This window comes from Pelmatolapia mariae, linkage group LG5 (assembly GCF_036321145.2).
Source record: "Pelmatolapia mariae isolate MD_Pm_ZW linkage group LG5, Pm_UMD_F_2, whole genome shotgun sequence".
Taxonomy (NCBI): Eukaryota; Metazoa; Chordata; class Actinopteri; order Cichliformes; family Cichlidae; genus Pelmatolapia; species Pelmatolapia mariae.
This window is the reverse complement of record NC_086231.1, coordinates 37,574,727-37,597,854: the sequence shown is the minus strand read 5'-3', so window position 1 is coordinate 37,597,854 and position 23,128 is coordinate 37,574,727. Positions and strand designations below refer to the sequence as shown.

The 23,128-nt window shown below is 40.7% G+C and overlaps 1 protein-coding gene across 1 annotated transcript in view; it reads left to right on the top strand.

Moving 5' to 3' along the window:
- Positions 1 to 23,128, top strand: part of LOC134628263 (pleckstrin homology domain-containing family A member 6) — a 66,437-nt gene that overhangs the window by 4,531 nt on the left and 38,778 nt on the right. The window contains exons 2-4 of the mRNA XM_063475031.1: positions 6,445 to 6,520; positions 6,940 to 7,040; positions 21,489 to 21,604. Of these exons, the coding sequence (XP_063331101.1) occupies positions 6,445 to 6,520; positions 6,940 to 7,040; positions 21,489 to 21,604 (293 nt within the window). The remainder of the gene's footprint in view (positions 1 to 6,444; positions 6,521 to 6,939; positions 7,041 to 21,488; positions 21,605 to 23,128) is intronic.

The following is a 23,128-nucleotide window of genomic DNA, read 5'->3' as shown; positions in this document are numbered from 1 at the left end:
TGTGTTACAGGTGTATGAACTTGTCCCTGAAGCATGTCAGCAAAAATTCAGGAATCTTAATAAAACTGCTAACCAGACTTTTGTTGAGTTTGCACGAGAGAACAATGTGAAAAAACATTGAGAAATGGTGTTGTTTGTGTAAAGTTAAAACCGTTGAGGAGTTGAAAGTGCTTATCTTGCTGGAGGAGTATGAAAAGTGTTTGCCGGAAGGCATTGTGACTTATTTAAACGAACAAAAGGTGTCATCTCTTACTAACGTGGCACTCCTGGCTGATGAGTTTGTGTTAACATGCAAAAATATTTTCTGTGCACAGAATTCGTTTCAGGAAATTTTGTCTGAATGAAAAAAGTCACCAAAAGCAATGCGCAAAAATGTTTCAGCGTCCGTTGTTAGGTCAAACAGTCGCAAATGTTTTTATTGTCACAATTCAGTACATTTGATTGCTGCATGTCCAGCATTAAAAAGAAAAGAAACGAGGGGCACTAAATCTCCTGCTGGCGTGGGTTTTTTTTTAAGACCGCTGAGCAAAAACTGAAAGCCAGATAAAGTGCCAGTCACGATTCTTAGCAATCCGGGTGCTTACCACTCATCTTTACTAGAGTCTGTGCGGCCTTTGTCGGAAAAAACATCCTGCAGTCCAACATACTATTGTGGGGACTAAAAATGAGTGTCACCAAAGGCCCTCTGCATATGGTACACCTACATTTGCCGTTAAAGTCGCCGTGTGCCCGCGCTTACCAGTTGAAGCAGTTTCCTTCATTCTTGATAGTGATCTAGCTGGTGGGCAAGTTTTTCCTCCATCAGAAGTTGTTGATGTCCCTGCCCTTGCTGCTGATTCGGTTTCCCCCTCTTCAGATGTGTTTCCTGCGTGCACAATTACACATGTGCAAGCTCATAAAATGGGTGAGATTGTGGATTTGTCGGGGTCGTTTATGGCTACACTTGATGAAGACGACTCTTTTGTGTCACCCATTGATTCTGTAAAAATCTCAACATGTGATGTTCCTGAAATGATTCCTGCAGACATTAATCAGAGCTTGAGTGTGACTAGGGAAATGTTAATCAAAGCACAGCAGCGTGATCCTTCGCTGGTGCCTTGTTTTTCCTCTGTTGTGGACAGAGAGGGACCTAAAGCTCCAGTAAAATATTTCATTGAGAATGGTGTGCTGTTGAGATCTTGGTCTCCTGACTCAACTGATTTACATAGAGTAAATCAGGGTCTGGTGCCCAAGGAATATAGACTTCAGATTCTCAGTCTCGCGCATGATGCCAGCTTGGCATGACATCTTGGTGTCAAAAAGACGTATCACTGTGTGCTATGTAACTTCTTTTGGCCTGGACTAAAATCAGATGTGGTGAAATATTGTCGGTAATGTCATAGATGCCAGATAGTGGGAAAGCCAAGTAAACTGATCCCACCAGCACCTCTTCACCCAAATCCAGTGCTCGGTGAGCCGTTTGAGAGAGTTCTGTTGGACTGTGTGGGCCTGTTGCCCGAAACAAAATGGGGCCATCAGTACATATTAACGGTAGTGTGCATCGCCACTCCTTTTCCCGGAGCAATTCCATTACAGACATTAAAGGCAAAGAACGTTGAGAAAGCCCTCACAAAATTCTTTTCAACTTTTGGGTTACAAGAGTTGTTCAAACTGATCAGGGAACAAACTTTATGTCAAAAGTATTTTCTCAGGTTTTGAAGGAGTTAAAAATCAAACATCAAACATCCAGCCCTTATCATCCAGAGAGTCAAGGTGCACTGGAACAATTTCATCAAACCCTAAAAACCATGTTGCGCAAATACTGCCTTGAATCAGGTAAAGACTGGGATGAGGGACTCTTATCTCTTTTGCTGTTCGCTTTCAGAGAAACCACTCAGGAATCTCTTGGATTTAATCCCGCTGACTTAGTTATTGGACACACTGTGTGTGGTCCCCTGCGACTGCTTAAGGAAAAATGGTTGTCAGAGTCGCATCAAGTCAAACATAATGTGTTAGTTTATGTTTGCAGTTTTAGAGAGCGCCTTTTCCATGCATGTCAGCTGGCCCTTGAAAACTTGGAACAAACCCAAGGTAACATGAAAGCCAGTATGACAAAAAGTCGGTGGTCCGAAATTTTGCTCCTGGTGAAAAAGTTCTGGTGTTGCTCCCTTTAGTTGGGTCTGGTCTCCATGCTCAGTTTGTTGGTCCCTATGAGGTGGACAAAAAGATAAGTGACACTAGCTATGTCATAAACACTCCTGACCGTAAGAGAAAACTGAGGGTTTGCCACATTAACATGCTTAAATGCTATGTTTCCAGAGAGGACGCAGCAGGTGACAAAACCTATGCCGTTGCGCCTGTCTCTGTGTGTTCGGCACCACCATTATATCATCTGCAAGATGATGACTTGATGGAGAACAGCAGCTGTATGCCCGTGCCCCATTTGAGAAACTTAGAAGTGTTAGAAGACAGAATCTTTTCTGTCGTATCTGTCAGATTCCACCAGTGCAAGTTACTTTGAAAAAGTAATTAATTATAGTTACTAGTTACTTCTTCAAAAAAGTAACTGAGTTAGTAACTGAGTTACAAGATTCTAAAAGTAATTAATTACTTGAAAAGTAACTATTGCATTACTTTCAAAAAAAAGTTTAACCCTCTGGGGTCAACGGTATAATTGGCCATTTTTGACTACTTTTGATGTTCCCTCCACATTTTACCTTTAAAACTATTTACTTTGCCTTGTTTGGTATCATTCTTTTCAGCACAACCTCACGTGTCTGAATTTACAGTTATGTTTTCATTTTGACATACTGTATTAACACAATTGATCTAAAATCAGACAAAAACCATAAAATTCGAGTAGAAAAAAAGTTATATGTTCACTCTAACAACCACAAACATGTTTATTGAATCATATTTCATAACTTTAAATGCAAATATAAATTGTCAATTTTAAAATCATATGTACAAGTTTTGCAAACAACAAGTTATTTGCAGCCATTTACCTTTTACCCCTTTTTAATTAACCATTTCAAACTATTTACAGAACAATCAGCTGTTCTTCAATAAGATGCCGCACAAATTATTTGTGCCACTGCAAATATTTCTGTCCACTATAAAGGAGAACATCACAGCCTGATACCTGCAGGTCTGACAGCAGCAGGTGTATCACTCCTGTTTCTACCTGGAGACAGCAGTCGCCTCATTGTTCTGACACACAACACAAAACTATCCACAACACTACACACTAACTACACAAGACAACACATTAACTACACACTCCAAACACGCTAAACGTCACAAATCTCTCACATCTCAAAACCCGTGCTCTCTCTCTCTCTCTCTCTCTCTCTCTCTCTCTCTCTCGTCACTCCTAAAACTTCCCCCTCTTCCTAAACAACCAAATGTCATGTTGCCATATCATTTTTTGATTGGTCGTCATGGTGCATTTTTCCACCAACACGAACGGGCTGGGGTTTTTTTTGTTTTGTTTTCTTGGTCATAAGCAGAGAGTGCTTGCTGGCGCTGTCCTTAGACAGTAAACGTGATGAAAATATTGAGGAAACTCTGCGTATATATTGTTTATCATGACTCTGGTTTTACGTGGCCTATCAACACAATTTAAAAACTGGTATATATCACCTTGTTGCTTTGTCTTTAAGTGGTCATGTGATTGACTTACCACGACAACTTTATTCTTCCTCAGTCAAACAGCAGCACTGCGATTGTTTTGCCCCCTTAGCTCCAGGTGCTGTGCCAAAAAGTGATCATCTACCAGAAAGTGATTGCCGCCCGCAGGAGCGCGCAGCTGCTTAAAGCTGTAGCGCCCAGATTACTTACGTAGACAGCTACTTCCGTGCAACTGATATAAGGTGCGGTAGGCTAAAGACAGCTTCAACCGTCTGTTTGTTGAAAAATAGTAATGCGTCCGCACTGCATTTTCTTGTTAGTAACGGTAACGGCGTTGTAACGATAGGAATAGCAACAACCTTTTTTTTTTGTTTGATTAACATTAAAAGATTCACTCTATTGTAATGTGTATGACTTAAAACACTGAGTGCAAAATGTGCTCTGTTTAAAGCAACTTTCTGTGAAATCATTATGTCTGACCATTGTCAAAGTGTTTGATGGTTAAACTATGGCAACATTAATAAAATGTATTTTATTGCTCTTAATATTATGAAACTTACTGCAAATAACACTATTATTAAATTGATCATGCAAAAGAAAAGAAATACGTGACCTTCACATATAAACAGTTTGTGTTGCTGAAAACAGACACTTGCAGAAGACTGAAACTAATCTGATAAAAACCTGCAGCAGCTGCAAATGTGCAGCAGTTACATGTTAATTGTAGATGAAGGTTGAACCTTCACATAGTCCTCAAAAGTGAAAGAAGAGTTTCAATATGACTTGTTTACAACTTTATCTACATTTATAGTTATAAAAAAAAAAAAAAAAAAAAAAAAGGAATAGCAATTAGTTAGATTACTCGTTACTAAAAAACGTAACGGCGTTAGTAACGCTGTTACTTGTAACGCTGTTATTCCCATCACTGGATCCCATCACCCTCAAAGATATCATCGATCTGATTAAAGCTAATCTGCTGCTTTTTTCTGACCATCCTCGGCAAACATCGGTGATGATATCATTGTGGAAGTTGATAAGGCAATAAAACAACACACATATAGAGTGAATCCAACCAACCAACTGGTTTTAATGCAACAGTAAGTTGAATATCTAGTTAAACATGGGTTAGCTGTGCCCAGTAGCAGTGCATGGAGTTCGCCCTGTATTTTGGTGCCCAAACCAGATAACACCCCACGTTTCTGTACTGATTACAGAAAGGTTAATGCTACATGCGTTACTAAGCTAGACCTCTCCGGAAAATTATAAAGGCATGATTAGATGATGTTCGTCAACTGTGAAAACCAGCCTTCCCTGACACCACTTCCTGAACCCGCTGCTCCACTCCTCCCCTGCAGCAGAGCTCCCAATCACACCGCAGTCAGTTTTTAGTTTATTCTGGTTTACCTATTTCTGCTCATGTTTTTGTCATCTGCCATAATAAACTGCACACTCTTTGTTAAAGTCCACATTTGGGTCATCTCGAAAGAAAACCACACAGTCTGCCACTGCTGTTTGTCCTTGTGTTCCTGCTCCCAGGATAGCTAAGGTCCAGCCATTCTGTATCAGTTTCTCGGGTGAGGGTGGCTAGGACGGCTTTGTCAACAAGGATATGTTTATTTACTTCAGTGACCCCATTCCCAGATGGCCAAATCCCTACACTCTGAGCATCTCTGTGGGACTGAAATGCGTTCTGTGGAGGAAACAAAGAAGTCCTTTAAAAATTTTGGTATATTTGGCTGATCCCGAATCCTCCTATGCCGTTCTGCTCCTCTCATCACCCAACTAAGTGACTCACCACTCGCATGAAATAAGAAGACCATATGGCTGCAAATCTGATGATACATTTACAAAAACATCAACATAGGTTTGACCTAGGCTGCAAACCTAGTCAAGGAAACAGTCCTCTTGCCTACCAAAAATCCCAATGTACAGACACTGAAGTATAATGACCTTACCAATGGTGGAGTGGAACCGAGTCCAGCCTCTTCCCAGGAGACTAGTTCCAGAAACAAGACTGTGTATTGATGTGGTCCTACCTTTATTTCCATGGTACCTCTCAACCTCACATAAAAGTTCTGGCTTCTTCCTTTACTAACATTAATGTTAATTATTGTCTGTGTGATTTTAAAAATACTATACCATACAGTAAAATGTCCCAGAGAAATTCTGGGACTATTTAGTTTGACGTTGTTTTCATTCATTCATTTTGTGCACTGCACCGTTTTTGCATTCATTGTGTTTTCTGTTCAAATAGTTTTGCTTTTTCAGTCTTATCGACCACTACTGCCATGTACTTTTTCAATAGTAATATTCCAAATAGAACGAAGTATTTTATTCTATTTGTATAGTACTTTTTCTATTGTATATAGTATTTTATTCCAGTTTGTATAGTTATTCTATTCTACTGTTTTTTTCCTTTTTTTGCTCTTAACTTGTACTTTCTGCCATGACCAAAAGATTTCCCACATGTGGGATTAATAAAGGTTTATCTTATGTTATGGCTCCAGTCTATAAATATAATAAATCAATACATTTTTCACATATGCATGGGAGCAATGAGCAGAATTGGAGAAGCGCTCAAACATGCACGCACATGCGTTGCTTGAGTCTCATTGGTGCAGGCAAGCAGCAGGTTCAGCTGGCTCGGCTTAGATTCTTGCAACACTTAGTCACATGGGCTGATGATTATCTCTCACAAATAGGCACACAGAGCAGGGATCTGTGTATTCTGTGATTGCACAAGCCCTTCCCCCTCCCTTTAGAGCTCTCTCCCTGTCGCTCCCTCCGTCTCTCTGCTTCCCTGCCCTTTTCTGTTGTCTCTATTTTTCTCTGTAGTGCACGCCTACACATAAAGGCACACACTCAGCCAAAGCAAAATTGTCGGTGCGCAGCTACATTTGCGATTTAAGAGGTAGGAAAACACCGATTCTTTTTCAAACTACTTCAATTTTCATGTGTTTTATTCTTTAGTCAGTGCTGGTACTCCCCTTCTACAGTACGCCTGTTTATCTCCACTGGATACCTTTGTGTATGTGTGAGGAAGAATGTCTGTGCCTTTGTCACTGCATATCACAGGCTCCTTCAGACCATTATGGACCTATATTGTGGGAAACTTTCAATGTGGAAGCTGAGGGGATTGCTGGGTGTCCTAGAAGAGCAGTTCTCATTCCAGTCATGTTTGGGCTAGACATTCCTGCTTCCTTTTATTGTTTCTTAATCCTGCAAATTGTACTAACCCAAGCTGTAATTGCTATTTCTCTCACATATTTGTAGCACTGCTCAAGTGTAATATTCTGGATATTTTTACATTTTTAATTTTTTTATTCACAGATGACAAAGAGGATACAGTGTTAGGGAGTCTGCCCCTGCTCAGTTTCCAGATTGGAGGAGTAGAGCTTTCAGAAAACATCATCCGCAAATTTGCCTTTAAGGTCGGTACCTGAACATTACAAAAGGTTCATATGTAATTGCTTGTTATGGAAGAAATAGATTGTGTATTGAACAGCATAGATCTATTAAATGACTTAGTAATGTGCAATTGTTGCAATAAATGCATTGGTTCTTATATAATGCTTTTCCATCTTAGCAGTCAAAGCACTTTATTTAATTCGCTTCACTCTCCCATTCATACATGAGTATGTCTGTGAAGGTTCTCAGTCATCCAGGTCATTGTAGTCAAAGGAGTTTGCAAAGAAAAGCGTCTGGACTTCTTTAAGTTGCTTGAAGACGTTTCACCTCTCATCCGAGAAGCTTCTTCAGTTCTAAGGTCAAATGGCCGAGAGTCCCAGATTTAAACCCAGTGGGAGTGTCCCCCCAAAGAGGGACAAAGGACCCCCTGGTGATCCTCTATTCAGCTCCTTGGAAGACAGGACCAACTTCACACCCGATCAGATTTGCACACTGTTAGACCTCTGCCTTACCACAACATACTTCAAATACAACGAAGGCTTCTACAGACAAAAACATGGCTGTGCCATGGGCTCCCCCGTGTCACCTATAGAGATTGAAAATGTGACGTCATTCAGGGGTAAAACCGCAAAGGATTCTGGGAACTGGTGGCAAGAGGTACTAGCGCACGCAGGCTTTCAATTGAAATCAGTTACACAGCGATAAAAAGAAACACAAAAAATGGCAAGAAGCTGTTGTATTATTAACTGCAATAGCCGGTCGCATGACAGCCACGGGAAGCCGACGGGTAAAGAGATTGGTTTTTATCGGATTACGTCGTGGAAGAGGAATTGTTTAAGCCATGTTTCCGAAATAACAAAGAGCCGACAGATGGCCTGGATATACCAAATATAATGTCCCAGAACACTCCAGCTCACATGTTAGTCTGCTCCAAGCATTTCCACAAAGGTCAGTGTTTTGTAGTAGTTAATACATCATTTTTCTTAACATAATTGGTGATATAGGTTACAAGCAAGTCTGGCGCTGAACAGAAATTGTCGCGCTATGCTCCTTTGTTTATTGTGCATAAATAGTGAATTGTCCTGACACAATATTGCGTTTCGCTTCTGTTATTACCATGGTACATTGACAAAAACATATACTTTTATTCACAGGATAAAACAGTTTTTTTGTATCACTAATTGCCCAGTACGATTACAACATACAATATTATTGTCACTGTTACATTTCTGTAATGCGTACTAGAAATTATTTCCACTACAAATTAATTACCGTTGAGCTCAAAGGTCCTATTAATAAACGGTTAACGAATGTGTATTTATGAAGACGATTTGTGAGACTGGTAAACTTACCTTTGTTCGTACCATGGTCTTTCGTTCTACACTGTGCATTTCAAGGTCCTGTACCCATCCGTCGGTAAACTGTACCTGGGCTTGTTGCAGTGACCTGAAGTTACTAAACTTCATGAGTGTATGCACTCACTCCAAGAACCGTATAATTATAAATATGAGCGTGGTGAAAGTTGGGCAGCACGCTGACGTCTTTTGTCCACTCTGTGTGCTCGTAAGGGTCTGACCCTTTCACTCCTTTGATTTTTTCCTCGTACCTTTTCTTTGCCTTTTCGTCGAGTCTGTCTTTGTACGGACCGGCATTGTTCTCCTTCGTTTTGTACATTCCTTTTTTGGTGAGGAAAGAAAAACCAAGAAGGTACTGGAACCGGAGAATAAACATTTTGCGGTGCTGCAAATGCTTGCATTTGATGCGGTACTTGGATTGTTTTGCCATCAGTTACCGGCATGCAATGCGCGAAAGTCACGTGGTCTGTCAATCTCTATTGTAGCCAACCTTTACATGGAGGAAGTGGAAAGGAAGGCTCTCGGCTCTTTCAAAGGAAGAGTACCCAGCCACTGGTACAGATATGTAGATGACACCTGGGTCAAAATCAAAACACAAGAAGTGGAATCCTTCACTGCGCACATTAACGCTGTGGATAAAAACATCAAGTTCACCAGGGAAGACACAAAGGATAACTGTTTGCCTTTCCTGGACTGCGCCGTGCACATTGAAGAGAATGGCAACCTCAACATCGAAGTTTACCGGACGCCCACACACACGGACCAGTACCTCCTCTTTGACTCCCATCACCCTCTGGAACACAAACTTGGAGTAATCAGGACCCTACACCACCGGGCAGAACATGTTCCCTCTAAGCCTGAAGGGAAAAAGAAGGAACACACACACGTAAAGGAAGCACTCAAAACATGCGGTTATCCTAACTGGGCGTTCATAAAGTCAGCAAAGAGGCACAGAAAAGAAGATCAGACACCAGCGAGGGAGGATAAGAAAGACAGACGCAACAACGTTGTCATCCCCTATGTAGCCGGTGTATCAGAGAAACTCAGGAGAGTTTTCTCCAAGCACGACATCCCAGTGTACTTCAGACCCAGCAACACACTCAGACAGAAACTGGTTCATCCCAAAGACAAAACTCCAAAACACAGACTTAACAACGTGGTGTATGCTGTACAGTGCAGCGAGGAATGCCCAGACCTCTACATTGGAGAGACCAAACAGCCACTTCACAAGCGCATGGCACAACATAGAAGAGCCACCTCCACAGGACAAGACTCAGCAGTCCATCTGCATCTTAAGGATAAAGGTCACTCTTTCGAGGATGCCAATGTTCACATTTTGGACAGAGAGGACAGATGGTTTGAAAGAGGAGTGAAAGAGGCCATCTATGTCCACTGTGAGCGACCATCTTTGAACAGAGGTGGTGGTTTACGACACCAACTGTCTGCCATCTATAATCCAGTTTTGAGATCCCTTCCCAGACACCTTGACGCCCACTCACATTCTGGGCCATCTGACCTCAGGAATTCACATGATAGGGTGGGGCCAGGTTTAACAATGAGCTCACCCGAAACCCTGGCTGATTAGGTCCCACACCCGCTTTCACACCTTGGCTCATGTGATTAGAGGATCACCAGGGGGTCCTTTGTCCCTCTTTGGGGGGATACTCCCACTGGGTTTAAATCTGGGACTCTCGGCCATTTGACCTTAGAACTGAAGAAGCTTCTCGGATGAGAGGTGAAACGTCTTCAAGCATACACGAGTATGTATTTTCTATGTAAGTGCTTATAGCTGACATTCACACTCCAACAGATGCATCCAAGAGCAACTTAGTTAGTAGGTTAGTATCCTGGTAATCGCCAATCTTCTGATTAGCAGATGACCTGCTCTACCTCCTGAGCTAAAGCCACTTCTGTAGTCTTTAGTCTGTAGCTTAGCGGAAAGCAAATATGACTTGGTTCTTTGTATTAGTGTACTTTGCCTTAACTTATACAACTGATTAATGAAGGTCTTTAGAAAAGTTCTCTTTAGCACAGGATGATTTTTATAATGAAATAGGCAGCTGTTATAATATTCCATATAGTGGGATGGTTGTTACCTGTTCTCCTGAGTGATAACAGTTCCTCACAGAACAGCTGTTTTAACCCCTGAGCTCCCTTGTGCAACAAAACGTCTCACTGAAAAAATTGGGATTTGCTAATGTTGTTGTAATGTTGGAACTTTGTTGTTGTTGTTTTTTTTTTTTGCCTTGGTGTAGTGAAGGGTGTTGATTTGGTGCTGGCTAATAAAAGCTGAATAGCCTTGGGCTGAGGCAACTTTTACATCACAGTGAAAGATTTATGCTTTATTTTCATTTAAAGAAAAGACCTGGGATTAGAACAATGGGTTATTATTAAAAATATATTCAGTTATTTTAATCTTTAGTATATTGTGTTTGCCTTTTATTTGCAGCTTTTACTGCAATCACTGTTTTCTTTTTCACTTTTCAGTAGATCTAGGCTTTTCTGTCACTCTTTCTCTTGACTAGTGCAAACTCTGGCTCAAAGTCCAATTCATGTACCCAGTGTGTACACACACACAAACCAAAGCACATGTAGGTTTTTTACTGAGTGGAGACAGACTGCTTTTTTTTTCCTAAAGAACAAGAACTGAAAAAGCTTTTTGTATTCAGTGTTGTTACAGTACTTAGTACTGTTGACTCTTTTCCTCATAACTAAGGTGTTTGGTTTTGAGTGTACAGAGACCATACAGTTACATAATAGCAGGTCCATCAGTGAGTGGTGTACTCGACCAGTTCAGTCAAACTGTGTTTTTTTTTTATGTCTGGTTAATCCTGTTGCAAAGTGTTAAAACGTTAAAACGAACACAGATAATTGTAACTCTTCACATTTACAGAAGCATGTGGGAGGTCATTGCTGACCATTTTCAGTGTAGCTAGATTTTTTTCCTTGCTAATAACAAAAATAGATTGGTGAATATGTAATAAAATCTTTCTGTTAAGTTCAGCAAAGTGGTTATTTTGAAACCATGAACATGCACACCAAAATTTCAGGTCCTTCAGTTCGTTGTGTAGTTTTTATGACATAGCTGCATCTGGCTGGGTATGTGTTTATGTATGAGACAGATAATCAAGGCATTTCAGTTTTTTATCAGCATGGTTCAAATATCAGCTCAACTAGCAAGCTATTGAAACCGGTTTTACCAGCAGATTTACCACCTTCCTGTACGGTGGTGTGGGCTAACCTAGGGTACATTTAAGGGTTTCAGTAAAGTTGACAAATGTGCAACTAAAAGTTATGTTTCATCTTAGTGTTCAAGCCAAACCAAAATGATTATATTTTAATAGAAATATTTAATCAAATGTCAAAGCACTTTATACAACTTGCCTCATTCAGCCGAGCACTTCCTTCTACTGAAGTGCTTTCTATCTAATATTCATACATTAGAGGGTAACTTGGTATTAGTATTTTGTCCATGGATATTTGACATGCAGACTGGAGCAGCCATGGATCAAAACCACCAGCCTTTCAATTAGCAAAGGATCTGCGCTACTACCCGAGTTACAGCCACCCGAGAAGAACTCAAGGTTCTATATCATCAATGTCAATTTCTTATGGCAAATTAGGCTGGTTTGTCAGATTTATTCACAATATCAGCTATTGTGCTAGATTTATCTGAAAGTCCTATGCTGTGGGACTGCATATGACTGACACTTTCTTTTTACTATTCTTGAAGTCAAACTAAGGAGGCAGAAATAGGAGTGGGTTTTAAAAAACGATTTTCCCAATTCAACTTAATTTTATCTTGAATAAAGCAATATCGATTCATTAAATCTCAAATCGATTTTTTAAATATAAATGGATTTTGCCAGAAATGCCAGAATCTCAGGTTAAAGCTCACAAAACTATTTTAACGACCACTAAACAGCTAAAACAGTAAATGAGAGCATTGTTCACCCGATGGCACGCACGCGGGCATGCCATCTGAGCTGAAAGCCGACATCTAACAGATTCTAAAGATGCAGGTTTCATCCCCAAAATTCACTGAATCAGCATCAAAAGAAGATCCAAATTACGCTTCACGTTTGATAAAAATTGTCATGAATTCCCTCCACCACAATAAAAATCACACTTCCTGCACAGCTCTCTCTCTCTCAGTGTACTCTACGCATCTATCCATCCACCCATTTTCTTACATTTATCTGAGTCACAGGGGCAGTTGTCAAAGCAAGGATACCCAGATCTCTCTCTCTCTTGCCACCTCCTCCAGCTTATCTGGGGGAACATGAGGTGTTCCTGGGCCAGCTGATTTGTCCATTGTCCTGGGTCTGCCCCAAGGCCTCCTCCTAATGGTACATGCCTGAAACACCTCACCTTGTCAGATGCCCAAATCACTGAACCACTTTGGCCCCAGTCCATCTGACAATCTCATGCCTCTCCTCACTCATGAGCAAGACTCTGAAATGCTTAAACTCCTCCACTGGGACAGTCACTTGTCCCTGACCTGAAGTAGAGACTCTACCCTTTTCTGGCTGAGGACCATAGCTTCCGACTTGGATGTTCTCATTCTTATATCTGCTGTTTCACACTCAGCTAAGAACCACTCCAGTGTGAGCTAAAGGCCACTGCCTGATAAGACCAACAGAACCATACAGAATAATCTGAAAAAAGAAGAGATAACCTGGAGGACAGGACACACGGAGAAACATACACAGGAACATGGGATGATGCGTCAACAGGCAAATGAAAACAGAGGACTAAATATACAGAGGATAACAAGGGAATGAGAAACAGGAGGGAAACACAGCTGGAGCTAATCTGTCATGACAAGACAGAGAGGAAGCAAAACTGAGTAAACTAAACATAGGGCAAGGGACTATCAAAGTAAAACAGGAAACATGAGTCACACAGTAAGACACGGGACTTGACACTGGGACCAGGATAGAATAAGATAAGATAAACCTTTATTAGTCCCACATGTGGGAAATTTTTTGGTCACAGCAGAAAGCACATGTTAAGAGCAGTAAAAATTAAGAAAAAAAGAAAAAACAATAGACTAGAATAAGATAAGATAGAATAACATGCTGTACAAAAAGAATAAAATGCTTTGCTCTATTGGGAAAATTGCACTTGGTACTGTTGCACATCAGGGAGACAGGGTGAAAGTTATCATTGTGTTTTGGATGTGTGTGTGTGTCTGTCTGCGCGTGCCTGTGGTCATCTGCAGAGACCATGTTGTGGAGTCTGACAGCAGTATGAAGGAAAGACCTGTGGAGTCTCTCCGTCCCACACCGTGGGTGCCGCAGTCTCCCACTGAAGGAGCTGCTCAGTGCTGTCACAGTCTCCTGCATGAGGTGGGAGATGTTGTCCAGCAGGGATGACAGCTTAGCCACCATTCTCCTGTCACTCACCACCTCCACTGGGTCCAGAGGGCATCCTAGAACAGAGCTGGCCCTCTGGATCAGCCTGTTCAAGTCTCTTCCTGTCCCCGGCAGAGATGCTGCCGCCCCAGCAGACCACACCGTAAAAGATGGCTGAGGCCACCACAGAGTCATAGAAGGTCTTCAGGAGTGGGCCCTCCACTCCAAACGACCTGAGTCTCCGCAGCAGGTACAGCCTGCTCTGCCCTTTCCTGTAGAGGGCGTCTGAGTTATGAGTCCAGTCCAGCTTATTGTTCAGATGAACACCAAGGTACCTGTAGCTGTCCACAGCCTCAATGTCCATACCTTGGATGTTCAGTGGTTGCAGTGGAGGATGTTTGTGCCTGCGGAAGTCTACCACCAGCTCCTTGGTTTTACTGGTGTTGATCTGGAGGTAGTTCAGCTGGCACCAGTCCACAAAGTCCTGAGTCAGTCCTCTGTACTCCTTGTTGTTCCCATCAGTGATGAGGCCGACTATTGCAGAGTCATCAGAGAACTTCTGCAGGAAGCACTGGGTGGAGTTGTGGGAGAAGTCTGCAGTGTTGATGGTGAAGAGGAACGGAGCCAGAACCGTTCCCTGTGGGGCCCCCGTACTGCAGACGACCCTGTCCTACACACAGCCCTGAGTCCTCACATACCCCTTCGAGGTCCACACCAAGAAAAAAACGCAATGGAAAATTTTTTTGTTTGCATATCTTAATGACTTGGGTGAATAATAACCACAATCAATATTTTTTTTCAATAGACCCTGTAGTTTTTAAAATATTGATCTCTACCAAATGGTTGAGATGTCACTTAATGGTAAAAGTATGAAATGTCATACAAATACAAGTACAGTAGATAATACAGTTGAAAAAAATCTAATAAAGGGCCAAATTATAATTAAATTAATAACAAAAACTATCCTGATACAGTTTATTTCCAGTAGAATGCCAGTGAACATTGCTGTTTTCATTCCATCAAAGGAAAGTATTATATCAAACAACAAAATACATCTTTTTTAATCTGCAAATGTGAAAAATGTGCAACAGCACAAAATACTCACATTCAGGCCACTTCTAAATGAATGCTACTGTGCAAAATCATTTTTGTTTTTTAAAAAATAAAATAAAAACAGTGCAAATCCAGCACATCTTCTTGTGGTTTTGGTCATTGGGGTTTTAGGGTGTAGCATTTATTCTGTGGTTTTGAAGAGCTGAATCATGGTTGTTTAACTCTAGATGCTGGCTTGTTAACTTGGTTCAGACACAACCAGGTGGAAACCTTTTGAGAGCTGCGGTTTCTGGTCCAGTAGGGCACAGTCCCTCTTGTAGACCAGGTATTCAAGTCAAGGATGTATCCAAACAGTGGAATTTGCCATCTCCTTAACTTGTAACTTATAACTTATTCTGTGACTTAACTTTCTGTTTATTTTAATCTTTGTGTACAGCGCTTTGTGACCGCCTGTCTATGAAAAGCGCTTAATAAATAAACTTTACTTTCTTACGTACTATAACTTGTCTTATACAGGTGTAATAGCATATCAGAAAGCTTAATTCCTCCCATATGTTAATTATATACAGGGATGAGTGATGGGCATGGATTGGTGATCTTTGCATTGGACTCTTTGCTCCATCGTTTGACCGATGAAAGAGGCACACAGGCATTGTTTAGGAGGTTGACACATTTGGTGTCAAACCATTTTATTGCAATCAGACCTTCATCAGAGCCTGTAGGTTCTGAGCTGAGGTTCTTTTATGGGTTTGCATAGTGGGTGTTTTTTACAACTTTGGCCCCTTAGAGGTAGCTTCTGTTTGTTTTTCACTGAGGGGAGCATTGAATGTAGACCCCCCTTGATACAGCAGCATGTTGTGGATGATGCCAGATAAACTTGCTTGGCAGAACAATTTAAAGCCCCACTCATCTGGTTTGTTGGCAATATATTGGTGCAGAGTGCCAGCCCTTGTGGCTTCATATGAAACCATGACCTCAAACACACTGTGGTTGAAGGTGGATGGTATCATTAGTATCATGCCACAGGACCATGTGATTTTTAGCCATATAATTGTTTATAGTCCATATAGTACTTGTTAAACATGAAATTAAAATTTTGACAACTTAGTAATATTAATTTACCAGCTACTGTAATTTGGTTAAAAGGTAATCAGTTTTGATATTTGTGATTTCCACATGTTATTCTTGATTTTTACAATAATTATTAATATTAACTCAGAAAGTTACAAAAATGACTTACTGAGGAAATTATTTCACCACATTCTTTCTGTGCTAACACTTAATGTGATTCATCAATAGCAACGGATAAACACAAGGGGTCTAGTGGTCTGATTTTATGGCAAAAAATCAATTTAAATAACATTTAGGTTAAATCAGCAGTAGCACCATAAAGTGACAAATCAACCGTTTGGTTGACCACTTTTTAAGAAAATTATTAAACATTTAATTTCACTTTTTTAATGCTGTCAAGTGACATACATCTGTTTAGTAAGTCATCTAACACTATCATATATCAAAAAATTATATCATCCTACCTTAGTTTCATCAAAAACACTCAAAATATGTTGGATGGTTTTTTGTTTCTGACTTCCTGGTTGGGAGAGGTACAAGAAGAGCCAACAGTTTAACAGTTTCCATTCACAGTGCCTTCTGGTGGATTTTTTGGCATTACAGATGTAAATCAGTTGGTAGAAAAGACTCAATAAGGAAGGTCAATTTCAGTGAAAGCCTCAGTTAGATATAGGGCCTGAAAATGTGCTCTACCATATCGTTGAGCAAAACGCTAAAGGGATACTGTGGTCGGTCATTGAGGTAGTCCAGTATCCATGTTGTGAGGTGATGGTCCACTCCTGAGTTCTCCAGCTTGTCCTTCGGGACCGTGGGCAGAATGGTGTTAAAGGCACTGGAGAAATCAAAGAACATGATTCTCACAGTGCTCCCAGCGGTCTCCAGGTGAGCGAGGGAGCGATGTAGGAGGTGAATGACGGCATCATCCGCTCCAATGCCAGGCTGGTAGGCAAACTGAAGTGGGTCCAATGATGAGCTCACCAGGGCCAGAAGCTGTAACAGGACCAGCCGCTTCAGGGTCTTCAAGAGGTGGGATGTCAGAGCCACCGGCCTGTAGCTGTTGAGGTCCTTGGGGCATGAGGTCTTTGGCACTGGTACAACACAGGACGTTTTCCAGAGCTGTGGGACTCTTCCCAGCCTCAGCCTCCGGTTGAAGAGGTGCTCCGTCACCCCACACAGTTGTCTGCGCAGGACCTGACGACCCTTGAGCTGATGCCATCTGGACCCTCTGCCTTCTTGGCTTTAATCCTCCTCAGTTCTCTCCTAACCTGGGTAGTTGAGAGAGACAGGCAGGAACCTTGTGCAGAATGTGTACTGGGTGCTGTGGTTGGGGATGGGGAGTAGTGACCGTGGTGAGTGGAGGAGGTGTGAAGTGGCTGAGGTTTCAGAGGTGGAACAGCAGCAGTGGGGGTGGGTGAGTCTGCAGCCGATGTTGGAGACTGCATCCTGGATGAATCAAACCTGTTAAAGAAAAGAGTCGGTTCATTTGTCCGCCTCACATCCCCCACAGGCAGAGAGTTTTGATCTTTGTGGCCCGAGATGGTTCTAAGGCCTCTCCAGACTTTACTGACATTATTCTGCTGAAGCTGGTTCTCCATCTTCAACAGACTTAAGAACACAGCTGACTGGGGAGACAGAAAGAAAACACAGAAAACAGATACAGGAGATAAACGAACATGAAGACAAGCGAGACTAGACATGAAACGTAGGATACGGGGGAAGCACAGTAACAGAAACGTAGGGATTAGAATCTATCAGTATAATCTGAGCAGAATAATAAAACAACTAGAAATCCAAATGATTAAAGTAGAAACCTAAACAATTCCAGTAAAAGCCTAAGAAACAGAAACACTGGATCATAGACCCAGTACCATGACAGTAAAGGACTGTGTTGGACTGGTCTACAGTGGCTGTGGTGTTCATAGTCAGTGTTAGGTTATATCAAGTGTAGCTCAGATGTATTCGAATTTAAACTGAACATGCTTAGATTTATTCACAGAATTCAATACTGTTTATTCTGTCTAGTATAAACACAGTATAAACAGTATATTGTAAGTGTAGGGAATGGACTTGAGCTAAGCTGCTTATATCTTATTGAATTCAGTTCCACTAAGAGCAGTAAACCTTTAAGTAGTTTCGTGATCACAGTTGATCAGTTGATCACAGACTGTGAACAAAAGAAAATCCATTTAAACTCACAAAAGAAATGATTTTTATTTGTGATCATTTCACCATACTGTGTCACTACAACCAAACTGAAGATTTTCCCTCCCACTAAAACCACTTTATTGCCCTAATATATTAAGTTTTTTGTTCAGGTGTGGGGGCAAAGTAAAAAAAAAAGGTTTGTATTCCCATGGACTAATACAGCATTAGGTTTATTTAGCTGTAGTTTTACTTTTACTGGAGTCTTTTTTCACGCAAGTATCTATACTTCATCTTAAGTAAATAATTTCAGTACTTTTGCCACCCCTATCTTTAGGATTTGACAAAATAATTGTATCTAATATTCAATTCCTTTTTATGTAACATAAGTACACTTTCTGTTTTCGAATATTAGCTCTATTCCTACCCTGTCCAATATTCTCCTGCCCTTCTGATTTGTGGTGAAGTGCTACTATACTAGTATTAGTAATTGTAGTCAGAAGAGATTTGTATATTTCTTGTGAGCATTAGCTTACTTTGTCTATCACTCTTGTCAATATATAAATTCCTGCGCTCTCTCATAGTACAAGGGGTGGCTGTAGAGCAGGTCATCTACTGATCAGAAGGTTGGTGGTTCGATTCCTGGCTTCCCCTAGTCTGCATGCCAAATATCCTTGGGGAAGATACTAACCCCAAATTGCTCCCCGATGGATCCATCGGAGTATGAATGTGTGTGTGAATGTTAGTTACAAAGCACTTAGAAAATGTGCTGGTGTGAATGGGTGAAAGCACAAGTTGTGTAAAGTGCTTTGAGTGCTCAGAAGAGTAGAAAAGCACTATATAAGAACTAGTCCATTTACCATATTCCAGGAGCCTGTGTTTCATTTCAGCTGTGTTGTTGTGTATTGTAGACTATACTATTTTTACTGTTTATCATGCTACTGTAACAGAAAAATGTCCCTTTAATGTGAATAGCATTAATTTGAATTACGCTGACTACAATGAAAATTTAGCTGTAACCACAAAAAAGAAAGTTATTTTACTGCTTTTATAGGAGCTCAAACCCAACCCAAGGACGTGCCAGGCTTAGAGCTGCACTGTGGTTTTAGTGTTTTTCAGAGTGTTCAGTGGTTAGGAATTTTTTTTTGTTTATTGAGCTTCATTTATGCAAGTAATGTACTTAGGTCAAAGGTGAAGGGCACAGAAATATTTTATAGATGCATTAACATTTTGTTATATAAAATACAAAAACAATTGCATCCATAAGTATTTGAACTGATTTTGCCTCTTATTAAAAAGTGCTGAAGTTTAATTACATTTTTTGTTTAATTCAGGTTCTTTTTTTTCTACTTTTGAAGAGGTTTTATGTAGTGTGCTATTGTCTGCTTCATCTCTAGTTCACTGAAGCATATTATTGCCACCTTAGTATTTTCTTTATTGGCTTTGTTTTTCCTTTGTTTCTTCTCTATTTGTTCTTCCTTTCTTCCATCTTTCATTGTTTCTCACCTTTTGTTTATTTTTCAGTCTGAAGTTTCCAGTGAGGAAACGTGAAACTGGAAACCTTACTATGTTTTTGCTCTATTGTCATTCCATTTCTTATCTCATCTTTTTAGCCTTTTCTTTTTTAATTTATTTAATTTTTTTCTGCTTCCCAATCTAATGCCTTTGCCTAAATGCATTTTCATTTTGTGTTTGTGTTAGTTTTGGTAGTAAGTATAACAGCAAATAGTATACAGTAGATTTAAAAAGTATACAATAATTGTAAGTAATATGTTTGATTTAAGAAAGGAGCAAAGAATGGAGGGATCAGTAACTTCTTCTCCTTCTTTCATTTTGTGCTCTTTAGAAGGAAAGAAAGGACAACCAAGAAGGGTTATACATACACGTACATGCACACACATGCTCTGCCCCAACCTCTGTTGCTAGGTTACTGCTGCGTCTTAATATTCAGCCATTTCACACAGTTGCATCACCCTCTGTGAGTGCTGGAGGTGGAGTCTCATGATGTTCCACCGTGGAAGGAAATGACTCTTGTTTATGAGTGACATCATGTCCTCTATCCACATTAGAGGACATCTTCTCCACACACACACACACACACACACACACACACACACACACACACACACACACACACACACACACACACACAGACATTGGTCACATTGTGTTTTAAGAGGCAGTATGCTTTAAAATTAGAACCGCAAATGAAAAGGAGGTATGAAAAATGTGTCCAACACAAAATCTACATCCCAGAATTTAAATCAGACTGACAGATATGAGTTTCTTGAAATATAAAGAATTACCTGTGTAGCAAAAATGGATTGATTATGTCATTATTTGAAATAACTACAGTACTAGATAAAGCAATTATTAATATTTGGTAGATATTTAAAGCATTGTGATCCATAGTGCACAGTGTGTTGAAGCTAGAGTATAGTGCAGCATTTTATGAAGAGCAGTGACTGGTGGCTTTTGTCACAGCTAATCTTTTCCTCCCCTGTATGTTTTTTTCCTCCCGCTTTCATCTACACACACGAGGGCTTTGTCTTTTTGTTTTATTTGGAAACGCAGTTGGTAACAACATTAATATCCCAAAAGTTGATTCTGTTCATCTGGACGTAGCGTTTTCAGTGGGAGAAACATTTCGTCACTCATCCAAGTGACTTCTTCAGTCTCAGCTGACTGCAGGTTTCCAACATTATAAACAGTACATTTGCATAATGACTGAAACCAGCCCACTGAATGATTCATGGTCTGGGAGGTCAGTTCTTGATCATTATTATGCAAATTGGCATGACCATTGATCAACAACCACTGATCAATGGCCATGAGTACCATTCACAGAGAGTTGGGGAATGGCTGCAATCACAGCATTGTAAGATGGTGAACAATACAGCATTAATATTTTATGTCTTACTCTAATTTAGAACTTCCCTGCCTGCAAGGAATGCACTATTATCTCTGTTGCACTGAACTGCATGTCATTTTTTCAGTTATTACCTGCATGTCATCTCTATTCTTCATCCTGGTTTAGTTCATAAAGTTTCACTTTCACCTCAAGACAACATGTAAGGATTCTGGCATGCTACTTAGCAAAGCTAATCAGAAACTATACCCAGGATAATACTGAGCTATTAGCACTTTGGACTAGTTTGATTCTAATTTTATTATTTAACGAAACCATACTCTGGGAATATGGTGGCACCACTAACCCACGAGTGTTTCAGAATAAAAAAAGAAAAAAAAAACTTTATTTTATTTTATTATTTATAAAAGCCAGCTACAAATACTAATGTGCTTTTATTATTAAATATATTATTACATTTATAGAAAAATAATAAGTGTCAAAATTACTGCCTGCAGGATAGCAGGCATAGTTTGAGACTGAGTTGAATGTGTTGCATCTCTTTGTTTCACTCTGCAGGTGTGGAAGGAAGAGGAGAAAAGTGAAAATGGCAATTTGAAGGATTTATTTGCATTTTGCATACAGGTGGAGCATGTTGGGACCAGGACATACTATTTCAGCACAGACAGCCATGCAGAACAGGAAGAGTGGATCAGAGCCCTGAGTGATGCTGCTGAGGTCAATAGTCAACCAACAAACAGGTGTTGTTCACACACACATGCATGGAGCTATATACATGCACTTGAAAATATATTCAACCATAGTCTATTGGGCCAATTTATTTGAACCTATCCAGATGTCCAGTCAGATTGGTGTGAATGCAAGCCAGGCAAGAGATAAATGGCAAATTTGGATCATGTTGTTATTTTGCATGAAATGGTAAATGGCCTGCATTTGTATAGCGCTTTACTCAGTCCCTAAGGACCCCAAAGCGCTTTACACTACATTCAGTCATTCACCCATTCACACACTGGCAATGGCAAGCTACATTGTAGCCACAGCTGCCCTGGGGCGCACCGACAGAGGCGAGGCTGCCGGACACTGGCGCCACCGGGCCCTCTGACCACCACCAGTAGGCAAACATGGGGTTAGTATCTTGCCCAAGGATATTTGGCATGCAGCCAGGAGGCAGCCTGGGATCGAACCACCGACCTTCTGGTTAGTGGCTGACCTGCTCTGCCACCTGAGCTACAGCCACCAAAGAGCAGAAATGTACAAAAGCTCCACTTATCCCCAAGGCTATAGCCAGGGCATAATTGTAACCACATAGCAGATCCATTTTTATCAGCAAATACAGACTGCTTTCCTAAAACCAGTGAATTGACAACTTGGTTATTGATCGTATACGCAATCTCTATCAGTCCTAACTACAGTACAAGGGCCAAGGCTGTGAATTACTACAGAATAAATAGTGACAGTGGCAGAGTTGAGTGGCACAATTTGACATGAAATGAAAAGAATATTTTAATGATGCAACTTAGGAGGTGAGTAGACTTATGTGGCTCAGAAAATGAATGTTTTTGATCATACATTACAAGATCTGAGTGAGTATTTGTTCTGTGTCTGTGTTACACAATTTAGAAATGTTGATGTCACAGATCACTTTCATATTTTAAAGATTGATCCAGCCATCCATTCTCTTCCCCTTATCAGGGTCACGGAGAGAGGCAGGGTACATCCTGGACAGATTACCCGCCTAATGCTAATACTGATTAAATGCAGAGAGGTGTGTAAACACATAGTGAGTGGAACAGGTGACTGAAGAAGAAATACTCTATGCATAATAGAAATCCCCCAGCAGCCTACACCTATTGCAGTGTAACGCGGGAGAGGAGGATTCAGGGTCACCTGGTCCAGCCCTAACTATATGCTAAAGGAAAGTTTGAAGCCTAATCTTAAAAGTAGAGATAGTGTCTGTCTCCTGAATCCAAACTGGAAGCTGGTTCCACAGAAGAGGGGCCTGAAAACTGAAGGCTCTGCCTCCCATTCTACTTTTAAATACTCTAGGAACAACAAGTAAGCCTGCAGAGCGAGAGCGAAGTGCTCTAATGGGACATGGAACCCTGTGGAACTCCATTATTAACCCTAGTGTGTGAAGAGGACTCTCACTTTACATAACCAAATTGGAGTCTATTAGATAGATATGATACAAACCACTGCAGTGCAGTACCTGTAATACCTACAGTGCCCATCACCTCATCCAGCTCAACCAGGGCGACACCAAG